Genomic DNA, 23401 nt, shown 5'->3' with positions numbered 1-23401 from the left:
GATTTAACATTTCTCTTTATTTTTTGATACAGCCAAAAAGGATGGATAGGACTAGAATAATGTAAGACATTCACACATATCAAACGTATAAAAAGTTATATGAAAGGACAAGGCATCCACATGTAATACAATAGGATGTAACACAATGCAATGCCTGATGAACGCAGCCATGAAGGCATTATGGTAGTTTATATCACATGGTGATGACAAAGGCAGGGCCACAAAGGTGGAGTAGTCGGTGGAAACACAGGACATAATACTAGAGGAAATTCCACCACTGCTTCCACAGATAGCATTCAATGTTGAATCACTATTGCCATGTTTTGTTAGTCATTCTGGTGATTTACTGCACCAGGCTCAATTGCAAGCACAAGCAGCAATTTTCTTACCGAGGAATTCATTTCTGTGGCTGCAAACCAGGCTCAATTCAGAAGGAACAATAGGATACAATAATGGAGAAGGCACGGCGCCAGGTTAAAATGAAACCAAATAAATGTAAGCTTTAATTAGCAAAATACAGAACAGCTAGAAAAGAATAAAATAGTATATAACCGACACGAACAGGCTAAACGTACAAAAGTTAAGTAATGGCAAGAATAGTGGTAATCATGGCAACGGGAGAAATGGACCAGAAACTTAGGTCAAACAAACAAACAAAAACCACGCATGAATGTTACAACATCAAATCCCATGTAACCGTTTTATTGATCTTAAGCTCTAAACAGAAAGATTTGGTCTGCGTTTTTAAACATTGCTACCTAGAATTGAAATGCCTCTACATTTCTATCGCCCTGCTGTCAGGACAGGTTATTTTAGTACTGCTGCATATGCAACCTTAATACTTAGGAAAAACAGGTCCATGATTTATATCATACAAAGCTTATAAGCTAAGAGATAATAATAAATGCACATCAAACACTGGTGTTTTGTTTCTATTTGCTGTTTGCTTACAATGACCTTGTGCAGGGGCAATTTTATTTACACATGTGTAAAATGCTCTCAGTATGACTTTGAATAAAATGGCCCCTGCACAGCGAAATTACTTGATAGGTCCCGTTTTCAGCCATACAGCTGATAGTTAAAAGTAACTTGGTTTTTGATTGTGAGATCCCCAGGATGGAGTCTGTGCTCGGGAAATCTGTGCTCATTTGTTTGTACGAAATCTCGCCGTCCACAAAGCATGCATCTAAAAACTACTTAGCATGGTTCAATCAGCTCTAAACTATTTTGTAGGAAAAAAAAAAGCTGATTTTTGTTCTCATCTTGTCCTTATACAATATCATCGAGTAGCGAGAGCAACAAGAGTTAATTCAATGCATGCCTGTAAAGCATTAAATTCACATCACAAAAACTCAAAGCAATATTCACCATTTTTCTTTTTGCTGTTGCCTTAAAGCCCTACGCGACTTTAAAATGCTATTAGGAGTAGACTAGCTGATATGAAGTACTTTCTAGGCAGGAAAGCGTCATTAATCATGCCTGGCTGTGTAACAACTACCGAAATCTAAAAGATGTACTCTACTCTCAGGCAACAAGGATGGTGACATCTGCATGACTGTCAATTTGGAGGCTTCTTACACTCCTCGGTCTCAGGCACAAAAAGCATAGTTAAAATGCTCAAAGAGAAAGAATACAGCCAGTGGAACCAGTTTATGATGCTACTACCAACATCTAGGCAAGAAACAGAGAAAGGCAACTTTATATTTATCAGACTGTTCTTTTGACCCAACTGTTCTTGTGCAAGTTCTGCTGGTAATTTTTAGCGTAAACATACAATTGGCACCCAAAAAAAAGGCTCTAGTAACAAAGAAGGCGAGATGGGCGATTGGAGAATAGGAGATGTGGAATAAAACCAATTTCGGTGCAGTACATTACCTCTGCACTGAATAAAGTGAACAAAGACGAAGGAAATACTACACTTTATCTGCATGCAAACATACATATTCACGCTGAACATTCACCCACACACCTGCGCACATATACTGAACAAAGCCCTGTCGCAAAGGCAAAAAATCTGCAGCTGGATGAATCCTGTGCTTTTGGATTTGGTTCATTGTTACACTGAGTGATGCTGCTTCAGCCGATCAGTGCGCGGCCTGCTTGGCTCGTTGGGTGTGGCACTTCATACACAGGATCTTGCCATCCAGCGGATAGCAGCCATTTTCATCTGCTTCTATGGAGAGAGGGCGAGCACAGTCCTGCAGAGTAATTGAAATATTGATTATCAGAAGCTGAAACACCCTGTGACACACATAAAAAACAACAAAAAAACCCAAACAAAAACAACTATGTATAGGTCTTACCTCACAGCGGTAACACTTGAGGTGGAAGTTCTTGTCAAGAGCTACCACTCTGACCGTCTCCTCGCTGCCCGGGGCTGGAATAATGGGTTCATTACAGCTCACACACATAGGGGAGAAACGCCTACGAGAAGGGAGGTGGATTTGAGTTAATTACCTCAGTTGAACTCTTACGCATTCACACCCCTAGCTGAGGAAACACTGAAACAATCAGTGATATTCCACTGAGATGTAATAAAGTGTGTTGCTTCTGGGCCTGGCAACAAGTTGCAGCAAAGTTTAGTTGGCTTTGTCAAACACATTTTGAGTGAGCTCAGTGAGCTCTAAACAAAGTTTCAAGTGATCTGATCAAAATGAGAAAGAGGTTTTAAAGTGTTCTTTCCTCTAGCATAAACTATCTCACTGATGATCATTTAGATGGGTACAAATACTGGAATCCAAAATTAACTGTAGGTTTTAACCACACATCCTTGTTCTGAGAATGTTTGCAAGAAGAACTGCACCACATGATCACTTCTCATAAGGAATTAACAGAAATATACTATTTTTTTTATGTGGAAATCCATAGTGACCTGTGGTAATCCTGGACACAGTAGGGGTTGTTGTTGTCATCAGTGATAAAGGGTGCCCCCTCAAGTACACAAGAGCAGGTGCTGCAGCGGAAACAGTGGGCGTGGAAACACTGTCCGACTGCCTTCAACACACGGTCTGTGATCTTCTCCCCACATCGAGAACACACAGCCAGGGAGCTCTGAGGAGCAACAGCATGAATGTGAGGAGAATGGAGGTGAAAAACTAGTTAAACGTGCACCTTATATACTCAATTCAGCAAGAATATAAGAAGAATAAATGTCTGCATCTCCTCACCACGTAGCAGTCCTCACACTGTGGTGAACCATCCCTGTCATAGAACTGCATGCCCTGCAGGGGGCGGTGACAGGTCATGCAACAGAAGCAGGTGGAGTGGAAGAGTTTATCCATGGCCCTCACTGCTGGCTGAGTACGGGAGAGAGCCTCACCACATTTTCCACAAACCTCTGAAGAAAAGAGAAAGATACACAAACAACTTTATGAACAAGCAAATTCTCCGTCTCCTTACTCAGCTCTGGTACAACAGTGTAATAAACACAGATGGGAAACTTGTAGTTTTACGCATTTGTTTGGTTTGTGTAAACTGTTCTGCACAGTCAATATGTTATCCCAAAGATGCAGCTTATTTTTTAGGGTCATAGATGTAACACTGGAGAGACAAAAGCTGACCACATTTAAATTGTAGATCATAAAGAATAAACTGAATATATTTTGATGTCCATAAAAATCTGCATTTTGCAACCAGTCAGCAAACTGAAAGGTGAATAATTTCTTATGTCTGCTGAATATTTGCAGTTTGGGACATTAATATTTCATTGGTAATATTTTTTCCTGCATTCATTTCACTAAGATTATCAACAATCAAAAAGTTAAACCATTACTTTTGTTAACGCCTCTCCCACGCCACCAACTCAAGTTTTTTCCAAACGAGCAGCTACTTAATGACTGTAATTAACAACAATGAGATTCAAAATTCAGCCACATCAGTGCACTCTCTGGAGATAATTATAATAAATTATTTTCTAATTAAATCAGAAAGATGCAAAATACGAGTGAAATAAAAGTGTGTTTTGATTGAAGTTTCGTGTCTGCACCTGTAGGAGGGGAGGTGATGAGAGGTGGGTTTGCGTCCATGTTTCTAATGAAGTCCTTGGTCATCCTCTCCAGCTCCTCCACTTCTTTCATGTTCAGAGGAACACCTCCACCTGCACTAGGAACTGGGCCCGGGGGTGAGGGCTGCCACAGAAGAGGAAGAAGCCATAAGTGCATATGTATAAATTTTTTAAGGCATGTTATAGTTTCATATGTGTCTTATAGAGGATTTTGTTATTTATAACTGTACCTTTGAAAACACTGTGCATGTCCAGCATTCCTATCTACTGACAATCAATTATCTGTACTTCCTGTGACTTTCCACAGTACCTGCAAAGCAAAAAGCAGGAACATACCGTCGATGCAGGGGTAGTTTTCATTGGCTGGTTAAAGGAGGAGGGCGGAGATGCCATCGTTTTGGGTTGAGGAGGTGGCACAGCAGAAGGAGTGTTTTGGTTTGCATTCATCTGACTGGCAAAGGGAGAACTCTTTACGTGATTAGCAGCCGGTGCAGTGGCCATGTTATTTGGTGGAGCAGGAGGTGCAGGCGGAGCCGCAGGAGGTGGAGGGAAAGAGCAAGTAGCTATGGGAGGGGAAGGCTTAGGTGCACTGCTGGCAGCGGTGGGTGTCTGGTTCAGGTTCTGGTTGATTTTTTGCGCCAGAGAAGCTGATGATGTCGTCGTTCTTCCTCCAAATCCAGACTTGGGAGCCACGGCCGGCGCTTTAGCGAAAGACTGAGAGGCAGAGTTTGGTGCAGCGTTGTGATTGCCCTGTCGGTTCGTTCTGGCTTTGAGTTCTTCTGCCCAGGGCGCAGGAGGAGGGCGATCGCCCATCTCGGGAGGTGGGAGGAAGGAAAGGGCTGGTTTAGGAGCGGTTGGAGGAGCTGAGACCTTGGGTGCTGGTGCTGATGAATACTGGCTTGGTATCTGTGGGAGAAATAACATTAAACAAAAGATTATTATGATGGAAAAGCAAAGAAAAGAAAAAAAACAACAACGCTAATTTCACATAAGAATGGAGTTTTTCTGATTTACCATGAACTATAATTGAATTGAGGGAAGTTAATATTCCCTGCATGGTGAAATGCTACAAGCAGACACTATCATAATACTGAATGAAGTACTTTGATTAAAGTAAACACTGGAGGCGCTCCAAAGTTTGAGCTTATCAGAAGTGCTTCGTCTTTCTGACATTTATTTTGCAGGTTTTGAGCCAGCATTATTCTGCCTTGATCCAGTACCTCCCTGTTGGATTAAAAACACTCTCCATTTATGGCCCTCTCACTGGGTCCCTGGCAGCACACTCTGGTTTCATCACACTCTCATGCTCTCCACTCACTTCTGCGTGCATCACTCTGCCTCTCTGCAAGTGTCTCTTCTCTCAGTGTGAATCACCGGCTATCTCACTTTTTGTTTTCTCTTTCAGTCTGGTGCGCCGTGCAAACAGTTCACTTCTAATTGACTTCTTTCCACCTGAACAGACGAAGGGAGACTAATGAAACCAACCTGGTATGTCCCCAAACTATTTCTCCTGACCCATGTAGCATTACCTTTTTCTCTTCTCCACAGGAGTCAGTTTGTTTTTCTACAGCTGGCTTCCTCTGAGTCTTGTCATTTTGCTACTCATCTGGTTGTTTGCTCTGTAGGCATGTTTACACTTGCCTTTTAAATCCATTTCAGGGATCTAAACACAAGTAAACAACCAAGACGTATTGCCATTTCCACCCGTTAGTACTTTGTTAATGTCAACATCTTGCTCAGAGGGTAAAATAGATCAGCACACACTATATAAGGGTGAAGACAAGCTACAGCACCACCATGTCCCCCATTATTGTTCTTGTTTCTCTTACGTCTGTCGGGGACACATCTATATTTACACTACAAAAGAAATATGGTCAAATGTGTCCCAGTGCACCTGACCAAGGAGTTTCATGGCAGTTGTTTACACTTGTATTCACTGCTATCCACTAAATGCATTTTGAAAACCAAAATGTTTAAACTGTAGTCTTAATTTTCCTGTGCATTATACCTTGGGATTGAAAGGTCCCTTGGTCTCCATCTCAGACAACATGCCAGTCAGAGAGTTGAGCTGTTTATCAAAACTTGTCTGCTTCTCCGTGAATCTCTGGTGGAGGAAGAATGGAGATCACAGAAATAAAGTTAATATACACAAATTGGGGAATCACGATGAAGCAAAAAGGATGGATGGATGGATGAGTGAGGAGCAGAAATGTAGCTGAAGAGGTTACTTTGTTACAGACTATAAATACACAGCAAAAACATTAAATATGGATACTTAAAAAATCTAATGTGACCAAAGTGGGTACAATATGCAGCGCTTGAACAATTACTGATGTGACAAAACACAAAAATGAAAGAACGATGACAAACAAGCTTAAAAAGGTGATTATAATGATGATAAATGCTTGCTATGTTAATATTTCTGGTTAGATGAAAGAGAATATTGTATTTTCAGTTACTTATCTGGCTGTTTGCTGATTATCATTTAGCACAGGCTCAATGCTGATACAAACATGAGGTTTAAATCATATTTATATTATTTTACAGCCATTTTTTAGCACTTCCAAAAAGAATAATAAAAATAATTCATCTTTATGTTGCTCTTGTAGTCCAACAATCAAACTGGAACTAATGAAAGCCTACAATACACATCTCCACAATAAACCTCAAAACACATTGCATGCCTAAGAAGTATTTTAGTGACGTAAATTGGCAATAATCCTGTTAGACGAATGAAAATGGGTGATTTACCCCGGACTAATGCTAATATAATTTGTGGGAAAAATCTCAAAAGACAACATTTCCTGCCAACAGTCAGTCCACAGACTCAATATGGTCACACAAAAATGTCCTAAATAATTATCCAATTATATTTAAATGCAGTTAGGAAGGAAGCAGTGTGCAGGAGGATGAAGACACCACTGTGACTCACCTGTGGGGTCCCCGAAGAACTGAAAGCATTGGTACTGGAGGCAGGGAGAGGTGGAGGAGGAGGGGGAGGAGGGGGAGAGGGACAGGTGGGTGGACAGCGGCTCTCCTCCGGGGGAGCTGGGAGGGGCAGGTCATCTGCCACTGGAGGTGGAGCGGGGAACGCGGGAGGGGGAGCATCAGAGGCAGTGGGAATGGTGGAGCATTCAGGGGGAGGGGCTGGCAAATCATCATCCAGTGGAGGAGGAGGAGGGGGTGGGAAGTCTGACAAAAACGAGGAGGGATGATTGGTTAAAAGCATTCACAAAAATAACGTCCAAGTATTACCACTTCAATTTAACACAAAACAGGACAACAAAGCATCAAAACTGTCTGGAATATTTGGCCACTTTGAGATCTGCTGGTTGGCTGTTGCACTGATGCCTGGTAGGTATCCTGTTATGTACTTTTATGCATTAAAAGGCGCCCTGTAGAGGTTTTTTTGATAAAACAAGAAACATGTTTAGATAAGCAAAAGACTCTTGGTTTAATCACAGGAGGAGACGATCTCTTTGGGTGTGTGTCAGGAAGGGTATTCGGCATAAATAAAGAAATAAAACATTTGGAGATACTTGTGTGGTGACCTCTTGTGAATAAAGATGCAGCTGAAAGTGGCTTTAAATGCGTTTTTGGCATCTTAACAACCAAATGCATTTCCTACCTTGTAGGAAATACCCTGCATTTACATCCTTACAACCTTTAATTTGTACTGTCTGATTGTTTGCATTTATAGAAGTGTAATTGTGCACAGCTCTAAAAGTAAAAACGAAATTTCCCAACAAAAGCAAGATCGCCCAGACTATCTGCATATTTCAGAAGAACCCTTAAAAGGCAGGCGTTAAGAGCACAGTAATATAATGTGCTGGAGAGACAAACAGTACCACAGCCATCCTGTACTCAACCGTGAAGCTCTGCATGCTCTAGCATAAGAAGCAGCAGTGGGCGGGATAGGGAATGGGCGCTTTTTTCAGTGGATACAACTTAATACAGACAAAAATAAATGAATAAATAAATGTAAATACCATAACAGAGCGAAGGGGGCGGTGGAGGCAGGTCTCCAACTCGGCCAATAACACCTGTGCCTACTGGTGTTGGTGATGGAGCTGAGGGAGGTGTCTGACTTTTGGGTCGTGGGGGGGCCACAGAAGCAAACTTCTTTGGCTGGTTGTAGAAGGAAGGGGTGGTGACTTTGAAGTTCAGAGAGGATGTCACCATGAATGGCTTGTTGCTGTTGGAGTCCTCCATTTTCTGTATTTATCTGAGGATGACAACAGGGAACACAATGAGGGGGTACCGTACAGGAAATGTAATTTTTTGTTTTAAACAGAGAAACATGAAACAAGCTGCAGTGACGATCAAAGAGCTACAGCCTCAGAATTCCTACTGTTACAATCCACATGATAAAAGCAACGTTAATCAGCTGACTGAACTCAAAGGGCTTGCATTCCTTGGCAGCAGATGCACGTCCTGCATTTTTGCATTAGTGGTGATGACACATCAGTGAAACGCTTGGCCTGACTCAGTTGCAAATCAAAGCCCAATTATAATCCGCTTTAGACATTGTAATTACTCAACACTGATTTTTTTAATTTTATTTTTTTACAAAAATATGCTTAATTGTTGTCACCTGTGTTTCAATTAAAACTGAAGCTGGTCTGAGCTTTACAAGTTAAAACACGTTGTGGATGGTGGTGGGGCAGTTGCAAAAACAAGCGGGGGTGGCATCTAGGCGCAGAGATCAACAACAATGGTTATCACAATTGAAGTGTGTGTTATCACATAGTGAAAATATTCCACAACTTTGCCCTTTTTTTTTTTTTTTTTTTTTACAGACATTGTTGTGTCAGTGTGTTAGCCTTTTCATACAGGATTTCTCCAGATTCTGTGACACTTTGAATGAATGAAATTCCCAAATTCTTTAGATTTTTGTTTTACATTATTTCAAACCTCATCTGTTTTCCAACTAGTAATACTTTAATTTTAATATTTGATGTTTCCTTTGTAAATTTTGGAATTAAATATAACTTAAAATGTGTTTTTTTTTCCTAGAACACCAAAGATAAACCATACGTTTTACACATTTTAATTACATGACCAGAAATAGCAATAACATGCACTGAATTCTAGTAGTAATTCTTAGTAAGGTTCTTTGCCTTTACAATATGCTGACCAATCTTGCTTACTTATATTTTCAACACAGGGTCCCATTGGGAGCCAGTAAAAAAGCCTGAATTATATATGCAAATTAATTAATTTAGGTTACATTTTTCCACAGCACTTTTTTTTAATGAAATAGGATGCATGACAAGTATTTTGCATTAACGGAAAATCAGCACACTCTTAAAATGAGCATCTACTGGGTACCATCTCTATCCCTGAAGTCCAAGTAAAAATAACTGACCTTTATTGTGGCATCTCAAAAAATTTAGTTGGACCATTTCTGGTTTTAGTGAAATAGCAGTAAAGAAGAAAAAAACCCATAAGCATTCTGCAAAACTAACATTACTCTTTAAACAAAAAGGCTTTGGCAAATAGTCTACAGCGGAATGAGAAAGCACGAGAGAGCCAAGTGTGTGAAAATTTCCTGAGGCCATGCATACAGAGCTGACAGACACAGTGGCACTCCCCGATGTCAGAGATAATTTACAATAAGCAACACATAGTTGTTTACAGTGGTATAAAACGCAGCAAGTGCATGTTTTTCAGAGTGCGGCCACTTTGCTCAAAGTGCGATGGCAGCTATCGTAACATTTTTATGTAACGCTGAGCTCAAATATTTACTTCACATATGCTGGTGGATAAACAAACATTGACGTAAGTCCTGTGTCTCCACCGAGATTCCTCGCCAAGTCTGCAAATATTTCCCTGAAGGCCACCGGCCCCAGACATGACCTTTAGTCAAAAGCATGGTTGTTCCAACATAATCGTCCACGCACACAAATCCAACCCTGCATCCGATCTGTCTTAACTCACACAGTGTTGCCATTTAACAGTTTTGTTCTGAAGCTTTAAAATACATAAAAATAATGATCTGAACTGTGGCAAAAGTTGAACAACCGGTCCTTGGACGACTACTCCAGATATGGTATCGCCTTAAAGCCATGAAGTCATAACATTTGACAGAGTGAGTTGCACATGGAAACAATTAGATAAAGTGAAGGCAACGAGCAATGTGCAATTTGCTGTGCGTCATTTAATCTTACTTGGCACTTTTTGGGTTCATAAATGTCATGGAAGCGATGTGTCCCACATATTATATATTATATTTGAGGAGGGTGGACAGACACGTGTTTTCAACTGCAATCCGAGAAGGTGGAGTTGGAGTTCAAACATGGAAATACACAAACAATATAAAAGATTGATCAAGCTTCCAGGTCTGATGGAAGTCCCTTAAACCTGCCTTCTTTTTAAAGGCCAGCAGGGGGCAACTCCTCTGGGTACAAGCAGAGCACAGCTGTCTTGCTCTGTGACCTCAGTAATACTTTCCTTATGGGTTTATGGGCTCAACTGCTTGTTTCAGGTCACACTGAATAAAACATGTCATCCAGTCCACTGTAGGAGTGAGAAAGGGGGGTTTTGAGGGTATGCTGGGCAATTCATGTTCACCAAGCTCTCCTTTCAAAATAGCAAAGTATCTAAAGGTTTCATAAGAGGACTTCATTAACCGATGAGAGATGTCATGGTGGCTACGTCCATTTACACAGTCTATGTTAGAAAATTAGGGGAATTATGCCACAGTAGCAATGCTCAAGATGGAAACACAGGAAAGAACTGCTAAGATAGGTTGCCAAATATTCTTGGGTGGTCATTAATAAGCCTGTGGGGCTCAGAGAAGTAAAGTTTATGTGTGGGGAAACACTGAGAGGACTGCGAAACCGTTTTCTCAGTCGCTTGCAGTTTAATAACAATCCAGTAAATGTGCATCAATTATAAGCTTGCTGTACTGAAGGCAGTTCCTACAAAAGTTATGTTTTTACAACCGATCCGACAAAGCAAAGCACAGTGTGTACTGATACAGCTTTCTTTGGTTCAACATTTCTATTACTGCAGAGGAGCTGCTGTGCATGGTTTTTCCTTAAAAAGGAAATAAATTCCTAGTATGTTAATAATGTTGCCAAGGTTCTTTTGATAGAGATGATGAGAGACTGCCACGGAAATATTATCGAAAATATTTTGCTATCATAGCACTGAAATGGACTCCTTAAAGCAGAGACTTACTTTTAGAGGCAAAGATGCAGTAACTTTTACATAAAACATCAAGAAAATACTTTGCATTTTGGTTAAAATGTAGACTATTAGTTGTTGTTATGGAAAAAAAAAACAAGAGTTATCATATATGTTTTCCAAAAAAAAGAGATGGGGGTTTGATACAGGCTTTTAAACTTTTATGTCGACAGAGCCGAAAGGATGGTAAAAACTAAACCAAACAGGAATAACAGTGAGCATTTCATCCTCATTCCTTTTTGTTGGGACACAGACAACGCTTCATGTTCTGACAAGACACGAAAACCCTCACAGCTCCTCCTGGTGCTCATGATTTACTAGCTTCTCTGATGAGACGGCAGTACTTCTGCTTTCAGGGTCAGCTTCCTCCAGCGCAAGATTTATTGATGGTAAACAATTCTAACCATATATGTCCAAACCAACGGTGTTAAAACTTTCACACAAGTGTCAGCTGCTCCACTGCGTCATGACGTAGTCTAAGGCATCCTTTTTTGAATCATAGATTGATGTGAAAGTACCACATTAACCGCACAGGGTCATGATTCATACTTTGAGCATATTTTCCATGCATTATTGAATACCAGTAAAAAGTTGTGAGCAACAGATTTCCTTTTTACAAGACAAAGTTTCATGAGATGAATAATCGCTGCAGCAGAGATCCTGCTTGATGCATCTAGCTTTTACCATTTCGGTCATTACATTTTTTTTGTAACTTAAGCCCCCTTTTCACTTAAAATTTGATACGAGACACTTCTAGCCATGATTCATGTGTCAAAGGTATTTTCTAAAGGAAAATCTGAATAGCCACCCATCCTACATATTGATATGACCCTTAAACATTTATGTAAAATGGACGCTCTGTTACTTGTCGTTTTTAACAAACAATTGAGACAGCAGTCTGTAGAGTTCATTGGAATAACCGGTAATTGACAATTGTTCATGAACCACATTAAAATCAAATAAATAAACAAACAAACAAACATCTATGATGAGTTTGCAGTTTCGATCCCTCATTGCTCAACAGCCTGTACTCTGTATCACATCTCTTTGCTCATTATCTGTTACACAGACTGGCACATACGCGACTGATAAATAGCCTCTTAAGCTGTTTATAGCCAGATACCTTTTATCAACCTCTTTGGTGTTAAGGGACAAGAGATCAGAGGTCACCATAATTGTAAATGATTTTATTATCCTGATAAATGTAAAAGATTAACCGAGTGTCTGATATTACACGGGTACTGTAACACTGAAGTTACAGTAACTAATACCAATACAGTAATACGCATTACAATAAATTATGTTTACTAAATGAGATACTATACCAGCCAGTCTTCCAGATACTTAATAATTTAGTGGTGCATGTGTTTGCATGAGTGTGCAAAGGTTTGATTAGAACTTGCAAAAGCAAAAGAAATAATAAATGCATCTAACAAATAAAACAAACATGGGTGCAGTACCTGCACCCATGTTTGTTTGTTTTTTTAAATTAAGAAGCCATGTCATTGTGGTATTTGAAAATGCAATTTCCTCAGAATGTCTTAGATAGCTCACTGCCCACCAGTTAAAACCAACTGGTCCAACATATGATAAAGTTTAATAGTGCAGCAGAAATTTAGCATTACAGGGAAATTCTCTGTAGGTGGATTCAAGTACCCAAACTGCTATAGTTACCCTTTTACGATGACTTCTTTGGTAAACCCCATTAGCCAAGATGGTGGCTTTCTTCAAAGTGGCTGTCAACAAAGTCTTTTTTGGATAAGGGAAACTAAACTTGGCTTTTTGAATCATCTTCATGTCAAATCATACACATCACAATATCTGCTTCAGCCACACTCCTGGATGAAGCCCTTACACTACTCACTGGTTACCCAGTTCTCTCTGTGCCTCCCAAAGAGTCTTGTTCATGGTGACTCAGGATTTAGAGCAGGCTGTCTACGATTCAAAACTTCAGTGGTTTGATTCTCGGCTCCTTCGTCTGTATGTTGGAGTCCTTGTGCAAGATACTGCACCCTAAAATTAGGGCTCATGCGTTTCATAATGTTAACTTGTGCTAGGTAATTATGACAGTGTCACTCTGGTTTTAACAGCTCGACACTTCTGCACCTTTCAGCTGTGCTCTGCTCAACTTTATATTGAAAGAAATGTGTTAACAGCCGATTTCCCTCGGTTTGCTTTTTCTCCTTTACCTTCCTCTCGCTTCTTCTTTGCTTATAGTGCACACTAGAGTCACCTAGACAGAATAAATTAGTTTAATTGTAAAGTAGAATCTGAGCATGATGTGGTGTAAACCATTTTGTTTCATTTGTAAAGAGGTGAAAGTGGCATCAGAGAGGCTCCACTACTGCCTGCAGGAATGGGAGAATAAGACTACTCAAAGAAAGAGTGTTCAGCCTTTTGGAAAAATAGCTGGCTACTTATTAACCTACTATCAAGACCTACTTCATGTTGAAAGTAGTGGCCACAACAGACTCTAAACAGAACACTTAGCTCCATCTGGCTTTCTAAAATGAGTGCCTTCTTAAAATGGGAGGCTATGAGTTCGCCCTTTAGTTACAGTTTCTAAATCAACAATAGTCCCCTTAATTATTCAAACAGTGATGATAAGCTAGCGTTAGGTTTCATATGTTCCTCGATGCAGTCTTGGGGGATTCAAGGCGGTGAGATCACCACACACTCAGGTCCAGATGCCCTGCTGCAAATCTTGAAACCTGATCCTTGAGATGAGAGAGACCCTCAGCTGAGGAACATTTCTGGCACACCAACTCAATGACATCACCCCCCCTCCCCTTTCCCCCATTTTCTGCTTTCCCCTAATCACCATTTCCTTCTATGCATCTTTGCAGTGTTTTTTTCTCTTTTAACAAGACATAAATGTCTTTGCTTGCCCTCATAATCCAATGTATGTATTAATCTTCTGTAAAGGAGCATAGCTATAGCTTTTTGTATATCATATTCTTTTCTGAGAATCATAGTAGAAGTGGTGGGTGAGAAACCCCGGTTGCGGTTTCTTACCAGCCACTTGAACTGAATGACATCACTTGAGGACGCACTTAGTCATTTCTACATTACAGCTGTGATGAAGGATGGCATCGTGCAGGCCGAGCATAGATCACATATGGTGCTCTTTAGTTTTTGAACTTTGTATAAACGCCACATGGCTGGGCAGCTTTAACAGAGTAGAAAACCGGCACAGTTGGTTTTGATTCCTTCATACCAGGAACTCATTTTCACCAAAAAAGAAAACGACTGAGGTTAAGTGTAAACAGCCTAACTACCTGAAGGATATAGAAACCAGTAGGGTTATTGCACTCATCAGCTTGGCTGCAGGCTCACTGCCTTAGAAAACTGGGATACTTCTTCAAGACTATGAAATAAAGACCTTAGGCACAGCATGAAATAATATTTAAAACTGTAAAACCAGGGCATTTTGTGGCATGCCTTCGGTTATCGCTGCTTTTTGTCCTGGACAGCGTTTAAAGTTTAACACGAACAAGCTGTCTCTGAAAGCAGCAACTATGTGGCTTTTAAGGAAAACTTTATTCCACTTTTGACGAGGAAGGCTTTGAACTTAGCACTGGCCTGTTGGTTTATGGTTATAGAGGAACTAAATTTAGTTAATATACTGTGCTCCAGCTTTGTAAAAGGAAGCACTGAAACACGATGCCTCATTAAACAAGTCTATGTCCTAATGCTACTGAAAGAAAACAAAAACACCCACAGTATGTGGATACTGTTTTCTTACAAGTGACATAACCACCATGCCCACATGGGATGAGTAAAAAACAACACACAAAAAACCCCAAAAAAAACAAAACAAAAAAGCAAAACTGCTGTAGTTTCATTTTTTAAGCCAAAACAACACTAGGAATATTAAAGAACAGCTACCCCAAAGAAAACCTAACAGTACTTCCAGTATTTCCTCCCTGGTTAGACACATTATCTGTGACTACTGTGTTGTTCATGAAACTCTCTATTGTTCTGATGTTAATAGCACACCCGGTTTCTGGGAAAGCGTGTCTGGGCCACGGGTCACTAATGCGGGGGACAAACAACCCTTTTGAGTCCTTTCTTACAGGTCACTGGACGTGCATTGAGCAACAGTGCTGTGCTCTCAGGCCGCAGCTGGATGAGTGATGGAAACAGGAAACATTTCAAAACTGGTCACATCATCATCCACTGGATTATCACGTCAGACACTTACACCACCAAAAACTCTTTCTTAATGTATTTACATACAGTCTAGTGTTGGCCAAAGAGGAGTCACAAGGAAGTGAGAGACAAAAAAAGTGATTTGAGGCAAAGTGTTCCTCTACAATAACTCGTGCCTTTTGATTCACAGCTCCTACAATTAAGGAGGATTGCTCTTTGCTCGATTTAGTCCTTGTTCTCATATCTTTTAGTTGCCTCACCAACTTACAGAGGCGTCAGAGATCATAATATTCCCAGTCTTTGCAATAGTACCACACAAACCTCAGACCAGAGTGTTCGTACTTTAAGTTGTTCTTAAACACAGCTTAGTTACTGTGGCCTTGGGTTAAGGCTCCTTGAGTCCTCCTAGTCAGAGGAATTTAACATTCTCAGGGTTGTAGAAATCTCTGCTAAAAATGGTATATCCATACAAGCCCCAATTTCCTTTAATCCGCTGAGCACTAATCGCATGTTAGTATGCAAAGCTGTACATTTGTCTCCACCACTGCCTGCTGTTATAATTTGCCTGTTAGTGACTGATACTTTCCCTCCATATACCCTACACATTCATGATATTTTACACCACCATTGGACACTTGCATTTGTAAAAGCACAATCCAGTGTACAGTCTTATTCCTTTCTAATAGGCAGCTTAGTTGAGCTTAGCTCAACTGATACTAGTGCAGTCCAGCTCTATTGTACTTTGATGAAGCGCAGACATTTTCAGTTTTTGTTGACAGTGTCAGAAAGGTGATGTCTTCTGCTTTATTTTGGGTGTGGTTGTGACAAGAATAGTCAGAAGTGTTCTAAATATTTCATTCACCTCATTATGGCACACAACAATAAATGTGTCAAACATTTGGCCTGGGGGACAAGAAACGGCCCTCTAGATGACACTGAAGGTGAAAAAAAGTGCAACGTGATCATTATAAATTCAATTCTTTCAATAAAATGTTAACATGCCCTGGTGTGAAGACTTCAGGATTATTATGTAAAGCTGAAGCTCTTTCTCCATCTTGGTTGAGTCAAAAATACTATTTATGTTTAGTTCCAACACTCATACAAAGACTTTGTGCCTTTTAAAACCCACTTTAGTTCCCATCTATTGACAGTAGACTGGCTTAATTATGTAAGATTCCCATTTATTCTTCTTAGGTCACCCCAAGCAGTTTTGTCCAGCAGGCCACACACAACTCAGTTTGTATTGATCACTTAAAATTAAAAAAAAGAGAGAGAGAGAGAGAGAGAGAGAGAGAGAGAGAGAGAGAGAGAGATCCAACTTAAATTATTATGAAGAAAGATCAGCAAAAAAGAAGGTGCTGTGGTAAAATGTGACTTCTGGTATCTGCTCAAAAATGATTTTCTATATTTAAACTGTTGCAAATGAGTCGTTTCAATATGACTTGGTAACATTAATGATACCAAACCATTTTGAGCCAAGAAGAACATTTTATCACAAGGCAGAAGCTTTAATCAGCTTATGGCAAAGTGACTTACATATCATTTATTTATCTGGGTAAAAACGGTCATTATTATTTTGTCATAGCTCTTTTGACAGCAGATAACAACAATAAAAAAATATAACATTACAGTTCTATAAAGATATTTAAAGTGGCCACAAAGGACTGGACTGATTATAACGTAGAACAAAAAGTGAGTACAATAACCCAGTGTCTTAAAGATGCTTACAAAACAAGCAATTTTTTTATTTTATGCACAACTGCTTCGAAAATTGTGTTGACTACATTATATCACCAATATAACCAAAGGTACTGCACAGAGAAACATCCGAAGTCACTGTCTAGCAGATGATCACTTTTTGGCACAGCACTGGGCCCCACCTGCAGGGCCTGAATGCCCTGCAGGAGGGGGAAAAAACCTGATGTAATGGTTTTTACTGGTCCGGCCCACTTCAGATTAAAGTAGGCTAGCTGTGCACCAAGAACTAAAATAAGTGTGACACCCCTGCGCTGAAGAGTTGAAACAGCCATGCTTACAGCCCTAATCAATGGAGTTATAACAGCGAAGTCAACTTCCACCTACTGGCACAATCAATAGGTTTAACATACTCTATGTACAGTAGTTTGCTGCTCAGTTAGGTTTACATCTGTTGGTCATTACTTTGACATCTGACAGGCTTGGGTGAGCGGCAGCTAGGGTACTTGAACCAACCCTTCATTAGGGCAAAATTAAGGATAACAAATGAAGGTTTTACGCTAAAGCTGGCTAGCGTAGCTAACGACGTGTCCCAATCAGGTTAATATTAACATACACAACGCCATGACAACGTTAGCCCATCCAGTTTAGCTTTAACACACGTTAACCCCAAAATTAAACCAACTACAACGTCTTTTTACCGATACTCACCTGCACCGTAGGTCAGCTGTGTGATAACCTGCGTGGCTTAGCATCAGTCATACTAATGGTACTATTAGCTCCGCACACGCCCCTACACTCCCAGGCGACTCATGCTTTGGTCAGTAGGTTTCGCCACAGTGAAACGCAAACACCACTGCCCTTTTTTTGTAACGTTACCACATATGGAAACCAGTTTGTCCCAGTAGCACTGTCATCAAATGTAATAATTGTGCTACCCTGTGAAATAAATAAAAGCATACAGCTGCATGGCTAGCTGCCTAGCTTAAACAACTTTTTTTTTTTTTTTTTTAGAAAAGCTGGACTTCCTGCCGGAGCTTCCGCATAGCCATGCCTTATCATCAGTATCATCAGCTGGAGAGTGGATTTGTTCACGTTCAACGATAAACTGCTGGTCTGACAGAGACACCAGGGAAGCCCCGCACACCACGAGGTGTCTTTCTGCACCATTGTTTTTTTTTAACGGTAAAAACCGAACCTTATGACAAATCCACACTGCTTGTCACGCCAACAAAGCTGACATTCCTTCACCACCTCCTTCTGAGTAACGAAAATCTGCCCTAGCATGCTGCTGCAAAAGGACTTTACCTTATTAGGTAACCTGTAAAAATTTGCTCACGTAACTAAAGCATGCCACCACCTTCTTCCATCCTGATCCCAGTCACAAGAGAGACATTTACTTACCCTGTTAGCACAGCTGCACTGTGGATCTCCCTTTTACTTCCCCCCTTTTCCTTTTGTTCTTCTTCCTCCTCTCTGGCTCCTGGGCTGAGTAAGAGTTGTCAGTAATGGCAACTTCTCTTTCTCTCTTCCCCTCTCCAGCTATTAGACCCTCCCCCTTTGCTTTTCAGCCTGGAGAAAGAATGACACCATCCTTCCAAACAAGTTCTTTCTCGTTTGAGTCTGGCTTAGGACTTGTGCATTACTATGTAAACAAAATCTCTCTCTCTCTCTCTCTCTCTCTCTCTGTGTGTGTTCATAAACTGTCCAGTCAGACCCCCTCTTCGTCCTCCTCCTTCTCCTGCTCTCTTTTCTCTCTGGATTCTTGCAGCATTCTTCATTCAATGACATCAACCCTGTTGCCTCTCCTTGTAAGGTCAGAGTGGGGGAACGAGGGAGCAAATGGGAGGGAGAGATAATGGGGCTAGAAGTTTGATTAGATGCAGGCACTGAAAGCAGTCAGCGGGTTTAAAGCGCTGTGAGGCACAGTGGCTGTAAAAAGTTGACCGCTTCTGCTTTTAAACAAGCTTATGAAAACATACAAAGCTGCATTTAGTGCCGCTCTTTTTACCTGCCTAGACTAGCACAGCTCAAGATCAGATTGTAAAGGCATTATTTGTATTGGTTGCCAAGTGGGCTGCCACATCATTGTTTGCTTTGCAGCAAGACCGTAAACGTGGAAAGTCTCTGTGCGCATGATGAGTAAACTCGATTATAGATAGCAACTGCATTTTATCTGTCCCTATAATCAGGATGTGCAACCTGGTGTTAAAGTGACACCTCCCATCCTGTAGCTCAGCCACATCAATGACATAATGCTCTTTTGTTTCTCACCAACATCCAACTCACATTGTTCACACAGCCTACCTGGTGTGAGTCATATATCACCTCTTCAGGTGTAGTCATTTTTCTGTTTTATTAAGTAAGTCTTTTTTAATGTTTCATTTCAGTTAGATGGAGACACTAAAAATAACAGCATGCTCTCAGTTCTCACAGCAGTCACACTTTGTTCTTGTTTAGGGCTAAAATGATAAGTAGATTAACTGATTAACAATTGGTATTTTAAGAACTTGATGGTCATGTTTTAGCTTCTAGTACTGGCAACTTGCTTATTTTATTTGGTCATACAAAACCAGAAATTCCATGATTTTACTTGTTTCATTTTTTAAAATGATTTCCTTACACGTTAGAGGGCAAACATAACTGACCGATCAAGTCTTCTGAAGACATGGTAGTGTGTAAACATTAGTCTTCACAATTAAAAGTCAAATGAAAATTATGTGGAGTCCCATCCTGTGTTTTTCAACATATAAACAAGGGGAAAAGCTGCAATTATCTACAAACAGAATGTTTATTTTGTGCTTTTAGCATGATTAATGTTGGAGCCTGAATGTTGGATTAACCTTTTAAAAAGCAAATATGTATCACATGAAAACCATGTGGGTCATCTTTATTTGTACACACTCATTGCACATTCTCATCGCTGCTGCCAACTCACAGATCGTCATATGATGTTCAGGTTGAGACAGGGCAGAGTTGCATTTCAGTCTGATTGTGAAACCGTAAGCAGAGCTCTCTGCTCAGTTCCGTTACCTCTGCAGCGGCGCTTGTGTAACCTGTTGCTGCCTGATTCATGTCTGTGAACTACAGGGTGTGGTCTGTGGGGTCTTTGATAGCCTATTGTCCGGCGAGGAATGTTTCCAGTCTCTCCACATTTCCAGTGGGACAAAAATATGTTGAATTTCCACCCAGAGGTTTCCACAGAGAATGAATATGCACCCCATCCAGGGTGGGGGCTTTTAGGCAGATGACAAATGTTTGTGTGTTGTTCCAAATTTCCTCCACTCTCTTGTGACTGTTTTTGACGGGTGAAGGGTTTAAGCTAAATGACACATGTTTAATGCTCTTCTCCTCCTTTGTTTTTTTTAAACCAGGTGGTGCCTTGGTGACTGAAGTTTGGATCAGGCAGTGAGAAGGCAGCTCCAGGGTCCAATGAGTGTGAAGGTAAAGCAAAAAACAGGAGGCTGTTGGAATCAGAGCCAGACAGACTGGAATGTGGCCAAGCCTCGGAATGAACAGTTCCTCCACCCCTCCCTCGCTAAAGTGCCATATCCCCCCCCCCTCTCTATAATGCTGGATTTTTTTCACCACTTTTCTTCTCCAATTGCTTCATTTCTCAGTCTGTCCTCCTTACGCTGCAATTTTCTTTCCTTTCTTTCTTTTTTTAAATTTTACTTCTCTCTGTCCACCACATACTGTGCGTGAATCAGTACTTGTAATACCTCAGTGCTTATGATTAAAATCCTAACAATTTCCTGTCCATACAGAGGCATGGTCGCTCCATCTCTCTTCCCCCCCCCCCCCCCTCTCTCTCTCCCTCTCTCTCTTTTAATAATTTCTTGAGAACGTGGGAAACCATTTGTATGCAAGGTGATTGAAATGTTTTTAACTTTGAACTGCTCATCCAGAATAAATTAAATGATCCATAATAACTTATCTTGTACATAAATGCATCTTTAGCTTTTTAATTTTGTGCCCTTGCTTTTTTAACATTAATAAGGTAATTAGGTAACATTTAATCCAACTCAGGTTATCCAGTGACCCCTTTAAAGAACTTTATGTAAGAAATAAGGCTAACTTCCACTTTTAAATTCAGCAAACAGTGGTTTCAGCTGCTTTTCATGGCTACTGCACCACATTAAGAATCGGTAAGCCCTATATCCTCAAAGCAAGAAGGTCCTGGGTTTGAATCCAGGCTGCATCTTTTCTCTGTGGAGTTTGCATGTTTTCCTGTTATCTCTGGGTACTCCGGTTTCCTCCCACAGTCCAAAGACATGCATGTTAGGTTAAGTGGTGATTGTAAATTGACTGTGTTTGTGAATGCAAAACTGAATGGTTGTCTGTCTTTCTGTGTTATTGCTGCAAGCGACTGATGTCCTGTCAAGGCTGTACCCCACGTCTCTATGGTCTCTATGATATGGCCTGCAGCACCTCCACGACCCTGAATTGGATAAGTGGAAGAAAGTGAATGGTTCTGTTATAACTAAGATAAGATAAGGCACAAGTTACCCAGTATACTCACTATCAGCTTCAGCATTAGAGTAATGCACGCATTCTTCACCTTCTATACAATCAGTAGCCAGTTTATTGAACAGATAGCTAAACACTAATACAGACCAAGATAATTATCCTGCAAATAAATGTCAGTAAAGGTTATACAGATGTTATCTTTACTTTGTTTATCAGGTTGCCAGCCTGAAAGCAGGCTAAATAAATTTAGACTGGAGTGTGAGAAAAAGCCGATGAAGAATCTTTCATGTGAAAATCCAGTATAAACACAAAGTGCAGCCTGCAATAGATATGCAAAGCAAACGGCATGCACATAAATCTGCAAAGCATAAATTCCAGGTGCACATCAGCCAAGATGAGAACCTGCATATTTGTGGCAAAACATGTCCTCGTCACTCAGCACTGAGAGGAAAAGTCTCTTCGCTGCCAAACTGGCTTCCAATCAAAGCCAGGGTTAGACTGCAGTGTCCTAATCCCCCCAGCAGGTGTCAGACTGATATTCATTACTGTGCTGCACACAGCCCAGAATCAAATGGCTTGAGGTTAGAAGATTCCCCCACGTTCTCTGACAGCAAGCAAATCGGCTCGAGCTAGAGATGTGTTAAAAGACAGAGGTGTGTAAGGTGGAAACCCACAAATTCAGACGTGACTCTTAGAGATGCTGAGAAGCTGAAGGAAACGAGCTGAACGCAGAAACGTATCTAAGGACGAACATGCTGCATGGTGGTGGTGGTCTAGACAAGGAGGGCTGGAGCGAGAGAGAATGTAGGGTAATTGCGGGAGAAGAGGAAAGAGAATTGTAAATAATAGAAGACAGTTGGGAACTCCTCGTACGCAAGGTTTTGCCTGGTGTAACGGCTGCATAAACACATATACGCACAAGTCATGCACAGAGAGACTCTATACCACCCACACACAAATATAAAACAGCCCAAAAATATGTGTGCTGAAGAATCCAAGCTAGAAACTGTGGCTCAGTGCGCCAGCTAATAATACACATAAACTCTATTCTCCCACTGGCTAAAACAAAGCTAATGACATAAACTCGGTCATTAGAGAATGTCTTATCAGAGACTGCCTCTTCTCATAACAACATTTATATTGCTCCCTTGTTCCCACCCACCTCCTACACCCCCTTGCCTCCTCAAAAACAAACAATTTAGTAATTCCCTCCCTTTTTTTTTCTCATTCCCCCTTCATCTTCTTTTCTCTCCTTGTCTTTCGCATCAGTTCTCTTTCGCCAGTTTCAGCCAGATGCCACCCCTCCTCTCATCCCCTTTCTCCTTATGGCTAACTTAGCGAAGGCAAGTGTGTAACATGTGGTTCCAATTAACACATATAATGACACACTCTAGCAGTTAGATTCATCACAAAAAAGCCAGACAAAACAGTAGACAGTCACCGACTAAAGGTGGCAGAGGGTGGAGAAAAAAGGGCCTTTCTCAAAGGAGTTTAACCAGTCTGAGCTAGTTTTTAATACTACCTTTAGAAAGACTGGAGCAGGCATTCCTGTGCATCAGCCAGAACGCCTTTAGATTGTCTGAACAAGACAGTATTGAAGCTGGTATTCATTATCCTTGAGGTGTAACCTACATAGCAGCCAGGAGCTGATAAACAAATAGTGACAGGTACATGAAAATCATTGATTACAGAAATTATCTGGGTGTGAGTCCCCAAGGCAATATTAAACAGGAGCCACTGCATCTAAATTCAATGCAGCATCATCACCCGAGATAAGAAAACAAGAGATGCGGTGACAGGAACATGATAGAAGTCGTCTGTGTCATGTGTTGCGAGGCCGTTTTACGTCACGGTATCTGCTTCTTTTTTTGTAGTCTCCGCGTGTGAGAG

The 23401-nt window shown here is 40.8% G+C and overlaps 1 protein-coding gene across 2 annotated transcripts; it reads right to left on the bottom strand.

Annotated features, from left to right (window-relative positions):
* Positions 1–2: 2 nt before the first annotated feature.
* zyx (zyxin) lies at positions 3–18792 on the bottom strand. 2 transcript variants are annotated; one of them, XM_084943386.1, is made up of 10 exons: positions 18446–18792; positions 7993–8228; positions 6936–7195; positions 6012–6107; positions 4340–4909; positions 3986–4127; positions 3168–3337; positions 2873–3051; positions 2304–2424; positions 3–2198 (listed from the first exon to the last, which is right to left on the bottom strand). In XM_084943386.1, the coding sequence occupies exons 2-10, from the start codon at positions 8213–8215 to the stop codon at positions 2085–2087; spliced, it is 1875 nt and encodes a 624-aa protein (XP_084799512.1). In that variant the 5' UTR covers positions 8216–8228; positions 18446–18792; the 3' UTR covers positions 3–2084. The 2 variants fall into 2 exon arrangements, with proteins under 2 accessions (XP_084799512.1, XP_084799513.1); XM_084943387.1 differs by lacking the exon at positions 18446–18792 and adding an exon at positions 17753–18426.
* Between the last annotated feature and the right edge of the window lie 4609 nt (positions 18793–23401).

The sequence above is a fragment of the Perissodus microlepis genome, chromosome 11 (assembly GCF_051167445.1).
Source record: "Perissodus microlepis isolate ML-2025 ecotype Zambia chromosome 11, ASM5116744v1, whole genome shotgun sequence".
In the NCBI taxonomy this organism is placed as follows: domain Eukaryota; kingdom Metazoa; phylum Chordata; class Actinopteri; order Cichliformes; family Cichlidae; genus Perissodus; species Perissodus microlepis.
The sequence above is the reverse complement of the archived record's forward strand: the minus strand, read 5'-3'. Positions and strand labels throughout refer to the sequence as shown.

What these genes read in the sequence shown, in the direction of transcription:
- zyx (XM_084943386.1), bottom strand. Translation starts at nt 8,215, where the DNA reads ATGGAGGACTCCAACAGCAACAAGCCATTCATGGTGACATCCTCTCTG. An exon ending in AGGGACCTTTCAATCCCAAG is followed by an intron (nt 4,910 to 6,011) that starts GTATAATGCACA and finishes TTTCTCCCACAG; the next exon opens with ATACCAAGCCAGTATTCATC. An exon ending in AGTGTGAGGACTGCTACGTG is followed by an intron (nt 3,052 to 3,167) that starts GTGAGGAGATGC and finishes GTTGCTCCTCAG; the next exon opens with AGCTCCCTGGCTGTGTGTTC.